The following is a 10,290-nucleotide window of genomic DNA, read 5'->3' as shown; positions in this document are numbered from 1 at the left end:
TGGATCAATATAGGGGTGTGATCCGTCTGGATTATTTGTTTGTAATTCTGAATAATTTACTGTTATTACTATAGTAAGTACATGTAACATGTGATAATAAGGGCACTGTAAAAATAAAGTGTTACTGAAAATTACTTTATATTTCATTGGCTCTACAAAAACCAAGCTGAGCTGGAAAGTTCAGGGTTTCAGTGTCATAAGTTACTGTTCTGGCCACCAATCAACCATAAGAAGTGTGAAGAATGGTAAGAGACAGAAATGCCATAGCAGGCTGGAAGGAGAACAAATGGAAACAAAACAACGCACAGAGCAGATTGGTTTAGCCAAGAGTGAGGGAAGGAAAGCTTATAGAGTCTGGCGCTGTAATTGGGCCACATATGAAACTCAGCATGTGTCCTTCTCTCACAGAAAATCCGAGAGCACCGTGAGAAAATTCTCCTCCCTATGCTGGAGATCAATTTCACACAAAGTGCTAAGGATTTGCCGCAGAACCATGGAGGAGTCACTAAAATAGACTTGGCTTGTGATATTAGACTGGGTTTGGCCTGGACCTCAGCACTTTTATTGGATGTTTTGTGCAGGAAGCATTGGTTTTGAGCGGAGGTGCTCTAAGCTGAGACCAGCATCTCAAAACTTGCATTCAGAGGCATTTTATAGTGCTTTGCTCTAGATCTGAAAGTGTGTTCTTACTTACTGGCATGGGAGAGGTCCAAACTGTGTGGCTAAATGGACGCAATAACACTTTTACGACAACTGTGCCTCTGTGATTATAGCTAAAGCATGAATTAGTCATTATTGTATCACTCACATTAACTAAATATCCCTGAATGCAGATTCCGTGAAGCTAGCTGAATCTAATTTTGTCAGGCAAAATAGCCTTGTGGCACCATCTCAGAGCTACTACACTCTCACTCTCAAAGCCTCATAAATATTTGACGAAAAAAACAATAAATAGAGACACAGCCACATGCCACTGAAGTATTAAAGTGTAACATATGTGCACTAAAAAATAGAGAAAGCAATTCAAGCACAGAATGAACAAACTCTGTCTCTTCACTTTTCTATTTGTCCGTCTGTCCATCCATCACCCCATCTATCTATCTATCTATCTATCTATCAGTTATCAGTGTTGAGCACATATTGTAAGTTTAACCCTGCCTGGTATACATGTTTGAAAATGATTAACAGTTGAAAACATTAGAAATTTAGAAAAGTAATCAAAAAGTAATCAAATGTAATCAGTTACATTACTTTAATAAAGTAATTGAAAAGTTACACTACTTATTACATTTTAAGTAGGGTAACTTGTAATCTGTAACCTATTACATTTCCAAAGTAACCTTCCCAACACTGCCCCGATAGCACACATACATCACGGAGACATCTATTTTACGTCTGCATTTGTACATCTGGAAGACGTATTTTTTAGAGTGTTTGCTCATCTGTACTACATCTATAGGACGTTTCCTATCAGATGTCAAATAGACGTCTATTAGATGTCTTTATGATGTTTATGATGTAGAATGTATATAAAACTGACAACTTACAGATGTCTGTCAGATGTTTGTACTCAGCAGATGCTTTCTTGATCAAACAATCTTTAACAGACATCTTGCAGACGTAGCTACATGTGCTATCTGGGTCTATATCTTTGTCTATCTCAGTTTTACACTATAGGATATAAACCTATTCCAAATGTTTTCCAGAAAATATATAACACCCTGGTCACTGTCATATCCACTTATTTATGTCCACCTTTTCTGTGTTGAATATTTCAGTGACTCCTTTAAACCAAAGATTTCATATACCACTAGCTGGCATGCAGTAGACATGCTTAAGCTCATATGCCTTGTCACTGCAATGCCTTGAAAGGCACATTGCAACATTGCATGCTAAAATATTTCAGGCCAGCAGTAACATGATTACGGCACCACCACGATGCACTCGTGTCTACTCTTTTGTAATAACGACAGCACTCCACTGCGTCCACTTTACCGTGATATCCGAATCTCGAGCGAATCGTTATTTTGAACGGGTTCTTTTTATTGATTCATTCGAATCGAATCGCGTTTGTAAATCACAGGAGTAAAACTGTGAGTGTGAAGTGGCATATATATTCCAAAAACAAAACCGCATTTTGTAAAATCACACAATCAAATCACATTGCTAAAGTAAAAATACAATATGGAAAAATGCATTTTACCACAAAAATAAATCGACGACAACTGAAGCGAATCAGTGAATCATTTTTATTAAACGGTTCACCAAAATGAACCGTCCGAACGAACCGATTCGTCGAAGTGAATCGGACCTCTCAGTGCTTGCTGCCATCTGTTCGGAGCAGCGTGACGCCCCCTGCTGTCTGATGCATGAAAGACGCTGGGCAAGTTTCACACAACCCTGAGCGACTCGTCAAAGCAATGTGTGCTGGAATTTGACTCGGGTGATGCTCTCAACAGCGGGTTTCGTATGCTTTTCGCTTGTGACCTAAAAGCTGCCGTTTTTCCCGTGCGGAGGTAAAATGAGCAGCACGGAGATCCAGAATTCGGGAGAGGAGTCCTGCTTTCGCCTGGAGCACCTACCGGGCAAGAGTCCGCGCCTAGTGGGCAAGGCGTCTCCGCAGGTGAACAACCGCTGGGATGCGCCTGAAGTGACGGCCAACGGGGTCCTTGACATCGAGGATCGGATTTTACGAATCACCGGTTATTACGGCTATAACCCCGGATACTCCAGCCACAAAAGTAGGTATTCAAAAACACACGCAATAACAAATGCAATAGTAATGGTGTCGAGCTCAAGTCACGGTTGTCTGCCCGCTGTGTTGGCCTTGAACGATGAATCTATGAATATGAATGGAAACACATGCTGTGTGGACCGTCTCGTTTTGTTTGTAGGGTGCTTTGTTCATAAGTTATGTGCATACTGCATAAATCTGAACAACACATGAATTCAGTCGGCAGAACTTTCTGTCAAAGTTTTGAATGTAACATTATAGAATATAGGCTAATGTAAAATATAAGAGGATAAGGTGAACAGGATAAGTAGATTTAAGAAATAAAAATAAAGAATGGAAAATAAAGAATTGATTAGATTTAAACTATTCAAAATGTTACAAATAGGATAATAGATTATATAATAATAATAATAATAATAAAATGCCCCTTTATAAACAGTTCTATCCATTAGTGAAGTAATTTAGTGTCAACAAATATAAATAGCCTATCTTGCAAATGTCTGAAGACAACTGTGTGGTAAGCTAAATACATATGGCTTTTATTGGCTTATGTTTTATGAAACAGACCATAAATAAAGCTAAGTCATACTGCACAGCACACTCATAAATTCAATTATTGTAATTACAAGTAAATCACAAGCAATACACATTGCAAGATGTGTGGTTAGACAAAATGCACAGGTTGAAAGACACGTATTTGTTGAACACTTATTAAAATGACAGTGTGAATGGAGTAGAGTGATGATTGGATCCTAATTATAGTCTGTGTGTGCCATTCCTGAATTTCAATACCTCAGTCTATTTTTATGCAATCGAAAGAGTCTTGGCACAGGACAGATGTGAGGTTCCACTGTTGTAAGCATGCAGGATTTTAATGATTTTTATTATTATTATTGTGGCCAAGTGTAAGTGCACATATCACACAATGGCCAGTGCAGGAGTGGTGTTGTAGCCTGTGTCTCTGGTGTGCCATTATTACACTGGTGCAGTGTGTAAGTTCATGAATCATGTCTAATGAATATCAGTGTGTAGTGTATGTGTGCATGCATTTGTGTGTGATGTCTCGAAGTCCCTGAGGACGGTAGATGGTAACGTTAACTCAGCGCTGCATTCATCTTTGCCACTCGTTTTGTTACATAAGTACATCACACATGATGGTCTGTGCCAGATATGCCAATTAAAGCAAAAAACAATGACAATCTATTCAAATGGCTTTTCAAATTAAGAAGGCAATTTTCTAAAACATTTTTGTTCGTTTTATGAGTGCTTTTTACTGTGCTCAACCGAAAATCTCTTTAAAAGACCAAAAAGGTTTTTAGAAGATTTATTTATTTATTTATTTTTATGCGAAGGTGTCACATTGAAATGTTTCCTCGGAGACTATGCCATGCTCACCGCTGTTTTAAGACCTGACTCAGCAGTATATGTAGTGAATTAAGGTGTCAGTCATAGACAGGCAAGAAGAGCAATGTGAAAGCACTATTATTTAACAGAACTAGTTGTAATCACCATCCATCCCAAAGAACTCTGTCTGTACTGTGTCTGTAATTGATGTCAAAGCCCAAAATTGATGCTTTGTAAAACTAGTTAAGTGTTGGTTTCGCTCTAATCCATATAGTCAATTGCACATTTAATCCTGAGGAAATGGACAATGGCAAGTCTTTTCATGATTAATGAATGCAACAGTTTAATTTGTTAACGTCAAGATGAAAGAGTGTTTGCAACCCATTTGACCTCTTTGTTGGCAAAGGTTTACTAAATGAAACATGGTATTAAACAAGAAAAAAAATGCTGAGCGGGATTGATTGGATTGTGAAAAGTGGCCATTGACAGAAATACTGTAAATTTGAACCTAAAACACATTTTTGGGGAGGCTTTCTGACTGGGACATGGAATGTGAAGGTCATCCTCAAGAGCATTAGTGTTTGTTGGACCTTTTCTTTTCCAGTATAAATTCAAATTCCAGTCTCATTTAATGTTTGCACAATTTCAAAAAGCAACATATACTATGTTTTTGTATTTTTATAATATATATTATAATTAATGTATAATTTTTATTTTAAAATATAAAATGCTGTGTAATGTGTATTGGACTGGCAAATTTGTGTGGGCGACACTCATAGTGTGATATATGTGCACTGCTGTCCAAAAGTTTGGAAACGCCCCAGGCTAAGACGGGTTTTGGACAGCATCATCATAAATCCTTATTATTTTGTGATGACTCTGCATTAATAAGGGACAACACAAAATATGTAAACACTATATTACATAAACAATGATTTCACAACATGGAAAATAGCTATTGATAAATCATCTCTAAACTGTGTTCTGCTTGGTCTGTTGTGTTCTAACATTAATTGGCAAACAATCAGTAAAGCTATAAAGATGTGTGACCCAATAATCTAGAGAAAAGAAACTATATATTACCTCACTGACAGGGTAACCAGCCATCATAGTGCTATGGAGGCACCACCTCTGTGATTTTTCATCTATATTTAACTTTTTTCTCCTCACTTTTAACAAGGCTGGATGTAGGGGCGCCATAAAGAGTTTTAAGGGGGTATGCGAGGCAGAAATTTGGCCCCCCTTCTTCCAGATTTTTTTTCTTTTTCTATGTTTTTTCTTATGACAGTAAGAAATTGAAAGAAACTGAAAAAGAAATTGAAATAATTTATTAGTTAACATTTATATTATTTCATGTAACAATGAAATATTTTATTTCAAGTAACTTTTATTTCAAGAAACTAAAATGTTTTTTAAAGGGGTCATCGGATACCAATTTTCCACAAGTTGATGTGATTCTTAATGAAAAGTCTATAACATACGTTGGTTAAAATTTCTCAATGGTAGTAAAAACCTTTTTACCTTGTTAAAATCAGCTCTTTTCATAGCAACCCGTTTTGTTGCATTTCCCTTTAAATGCTAATGAGCTCTGCTCGCCCCGCCCCTCTCTTCTGTGGGGTGAGGAGCCGTCCTGTTTACTTTAGCCACATTTAGCCGCGAAACTTGCTAACTAGCATTATTAGGAAAGGCGATTTGCAAAGATTCATAAAAACCCTTATACTCACTTAATCTGTAGATGAAGCTGGATCACGAATGATTCGTGCGATCATAGACTCATTTAGGCAGATCGGAGGGCGCATTCCCTTCAAAAACGAAAGTAACGTTAATCCTCTGCGTCTTCAGCGGCTCAGATGTCGGGAGTAAATGACGACTGCTATGTTCATTATTACATCCAACAACAGAACACCTCATTCGCTATGGAGACATTCTTATCTATGTCCCTGCTCCGGCATCAAAACAATGGCGGTCGGACTGTTACAGCTCACTCAGGGCAGGTCTAAGGTAAGACGGCCGTGTCAATCAACAATCATGGGAGAGACCATGGTCTGTGTGACATCACACAGACAAGAACAAGCGGCAACCTTCTGGTCTCTCTCGTGAAACCAACACGGAAGTGACTAAAACTGCAATTCATCGACTGGCTGCTAGAGGCTGACTCCAAAAGGGAGTCAGTCGCATAGACCTGCCATGTTAAAATGCCCAAATTAACAGCAGAAAAAAATATGTTTACAGCCTGGTACAAAAAGTGGTTTTGGTCTATATAGCTAATTCTGCCCTTCATGACAACTGTGAGGGGGATGAATTTTTTTATAACTCATCCGTTTAAATTATATTAAGCCTTAAAGTTCTGCATAATTAAGGTCGTGGCCACTTTAGAGACAAGCGGATCGCCGCTGCTGTCACCACCATCGAGCTAGGTGGGCGTGGTTTCAGCAACCAGCTTCTGTTTTGAAGGCGGGAGCCTCTTTGCCCATTTTCGATTATCCGGGAGTGACGTGCTGCCAAGATGGCGACCGCCGGCTCCGCCCACTTTGAGCTTCAAAAACGCTCTTTAGAAACTTATGGGTGACGTCACGGACACTGCGTCCATGTTTTTATACAGTCTATGGACAAGAAGCTGAGAACGGCCTGATTTGAAAAAGGGGATATAATTTATAGAGATTAAAAAATTACCACTGGGTGATTTTTATCATTATAGGGTAGTTGTGTACACACACTGCCAAAACACATTTATGTTCAAATAACATGTAAAAGTGAGTTTTGCATCCGATGATCCCTTTAAAGCTTTAATTTTAGTGGTTCAAATTTTTACTTAAAAAAAGTTGTTTTCATTGTTTTTGACCCATGTTATCTTTTATTCTAATAAATAAGCTTATATGACATCAACATTTTAGACACCGGTTCAATTTTACAATTCTCGATTCAAATTTCAGTACCACAGCAAAAAGAGCTAGCCTAACAAATTTCAAACATTATTAAAGTGAACAGTCGGTAAATAAGAACAAATGAATAAATATAACAAAGATACAAGTTAAAACAGCATTTTAGGTGTTCAAGTACAGAAACTGAATAATCAAATGTAAAATAACATTGCATCTTCTTCACTGCATAAGTTAAATATAGATTAATAGTTGTTAAAGCTAAGTTATTCAGTCAAGAGCAGTGATTGATTTTCTCTTTTATATATTTATTTATTTTATTTTATTTTTTTCTTGAATTAACATTAAGGACACCAATAGCACCTGGTAAATTAGGCGCAGTCACTTTAAATAATAAATGCTCTGTTTTTGTAGACCAATGCACATCAGCATCACCTTGGCTCCCTCAACAAAAACCCAGAAGAATTTTCCACTGGCTTTTGGTTTATTGCACAAAATAAGCTCTTAGACCAAAGGTTTGATTCTTACATGTTCTGTTTATCATGACTATTGTAAAAGTAAAATGTAAGGGGAGATTAGTTCATGTCCTAATGTACATTATAACTTGAAGCTACTGAACCCCTAACTTGAAGCTACTGAACCCCAGCAGCTCCTAACCAACCCATGATGGTACTTTCCTACCAGCTGGATGTAATTGCATCAGATCAGACTGGATGAAATATCTGCTCCAGCTTTACAACATGCATATGCTGTCTTGCACAGGTCCCACAAAAAGCTTACACTCTGGAAACTTTTGCAACTGCTTGTTAATTAGCTGAAAAAGGCATCAAACCTGTCTTGAATAAGACCAAGAAAGAATCAACCAGCAAACCCTTTGCCAGAAACAATCTGCTGGTGTCATCTGTGGTCTTCTGAGCTCTCTTACACAGAGATGGCAGAGTCAATGTGACCCAATCATCTAAACCTATCTGCAGCGGGTGCTCTGACTGCAGAGCACGAATGCCCCCCTCCATCTCTGCCCAGACCACCTCGCCTAGAGAGCTATTTTTAGCTACAGGCCTAATGGGACTCTTCTCATCTACTTAGCCAGAGAGACGCTGTTAACTGTAGTCTAGTGGCGTAGCCAGCTGACTTCAATAACGAGTAATAAGGAGAGTATAAAATTGGTTAGTTCACCGCGGCAGCCCTCGTATGAAGACCGATGAGTGTAAAGACCATCGACTCTACCTGCCCAACTCCCAACTGGACACCGACAAGGCACTTGAGTATTGCTTTTCTCCCCTTTCTTTACTTTTTGTACAGCTTGTTCTCATATACTTGTTTAGACAATTGTACTCACTATGTGCTTTCAAATCTCTACTATTACTACTAACACTCGGAAAGCACGCACTGTACGTTGGAGGCAGGCCAATCCTAATAATCTACGGCCTGTCCCTATGTCCTCTACTACTTCACTCTCTATTCCATTTGGTCTCTGGAACTGCCAGTCTGCTGTAAACAAAGCAGAATTTATTTCTTCTGTTGCTACTCATTCTGGTCTCAACCTCATGGCCCTAACTGAGACTTGGATCAAACCCGAGAACACTGCCACCCACTCCTCTGGTACTGCTCGGTGATTTCAACATCCACCTAGAAAAACCCCAGGCTGCAGACTTCAAAACTCTGCTCGCCTCATTTGATCTCAAGCGAGTGTCTATTACGGCTACTCACAAATCTGGTAACCAACTGGACCTCATCTACACACGCTATTGCTCCACTGACAACACTTTTGTTACTCCATTACACACCTCAGACCACTTCCTCATCACTTCTAACCTCACACTAACTACTGACATAGCACACACTCCTCCGCAGGTCACCTTTCAGCGTAACCTGCGCTCACTCTCTCCCTCTCGCCTATCCTCTATGGTTTCATCCTCACTTCCTTCACCCTCTCAGTTTTCAGCACTGCACACAAACAGTGCTACTGACAGTCTTTGCTCCACTCTAACATCTTGCTTAGACAACTTTTGCCCACTTTCATCTAGACCAGCACGCACTTCCCCCTCTGCCCCCTGGTCACTCCTCTCTTCCTTCTCTGCAAATGTCTCCACTGCTAAAACGACATACTACCACAACAAAATTAACAACAGTTCTGACTCTTGCACACTTTACAAAACTTTCTCTTCTCTGTCCTCCTCCCCCTCCTTCTTCATCAACTCTTTCAGCTGATGGCTTTGCAATATTTTTCATAAATAAAACAAGAAACATCAATGACCAATTCTCCACACCACAAACTGATAACTTCATAACGACCAATACACACTCTCTCTCCTCCTTCTCGCCACTCTCGGAGATGGACGTTTCCAAACTTATCCTTTCCAATCATCCTACTACCTGTCCACTTGATCCTATCCCCACTCACATACTTCAGGCCATTTCTTCTTTAGTCATACCTGTGCTTATTCACATTATCAACACCACTCTTCACACTGGTACATTTCCCACAGCATTTAGCAGGCTCGGGTAACCCCACTGCTTAAGAAACCCTCTCTAAATCCAGCATTTTTAGAAAACTACAGACTGGTATCCCTTCTTCCCTTCATTGCAAAGGCACTTGAGCGAGTTGTGTGTTCAACCAACTCTCTATGTTCCTTGCACAGAACAACCTCCTGGACAACAACCAATCTGAGATGTCTGAGAGACATTTCTAGCTGGATGAAGGACCATCAACTTCAACTCAACCTTGCTAAGACAGAACTGCTCGTGGTCTCAGCCAACCCAGCACTTCATCACAACTTCTGTATACAGCTGGGTTCGTCAACTATAACTCCTTCCAGGACAGCCAGGAACCTTGGAGTTGTGATGGATGAGCAGTTAAGCTTCACAGACCATATTGCTACAACGGCCCGGTCCTGCAGATTTGCCTTAACCTCTCTATACAGCTGGGTTCGTCAACTATAACTCCTTCCAGGACAGCCAGGAACCTTGGAGTTGTGATGGATGAGCAGTTAAGCTTCACAGACCATATTGCTACAACGGCCCGGTCCTGCAGATTTGCCTTATATAACAATAGGAAGATTAGACCCTTCCTATCAGAGCAAGCTGCACAACTCCAAGCTCTTGTTCTCTCCAGACTGGACTATTGTAATGCTCTCTTGGCGGGCCATCCCGCATGTACTATCAAGCCTCTGCAACTGATCTTTAACAAGCTGAAAAAAGCTCACGTTACACCTCTCTTCATCAGTTTACACTGGCTACCAGTAGCTGCTCGCATCAAATTCAAGGTACTGATGTTTGCCTACAAGACAACAACTGGCGCTGCACCAATATACCTAAACTCGCTAGTTCAAA

The 10,290-nt window shown here is 39.7% G+C and overlaps 1 protein-coding gene across 1 annotated transcript in view; it reads left to right on the top strand.

Moving 5' to 3' along the window:
• Positions 1-2,414: 2,414 nt before the first annotated feature.
• LOC107664436 (solute carrier family 35 member F4-like) overlaps positions 2,415-10,290 on the top strand; it is a 32,656-nt gene continuing 24,780 nt past the window's right edge. Inside the window, exon 1 of the mRNA XM_016455003.1 lies at positions 2,415-2,741. Within this exon, the coding sequence (XP_016310489.1) occupies positions 2,522-2,741 (220 nt within the window). The 5' untranslated portion in view covers positions 2,415-2,521. The remainder of the gene's footprint in view (positions 2,742-10,290) is intronic.

This window comes from Sinocyclocheilus anshuiensis, unplaced genomic scaffold (assembly GCF_001515605.1).
Source record: "Sinocyclocheilus anshuiensis isolate Anshui unplaced genomic scaffold, SAMN03320099.WGS_v1.1 scaffold167, whole genome shotgun sequence".
NCBI classification, from domain to species: domain Eukaryota; kingdom Metazoa; phylum Chordata; class Actinopteri; order Cypriniformes; family Cyprinidae; genus Sinocyclocheilus; species Sinocyclocheilus anshuiensis.
The sequence above is the reverse complement of the archived record's forward strand: the minus strand, read 5'-3'. Positions and strand labels throughout refer to the sequence as shown.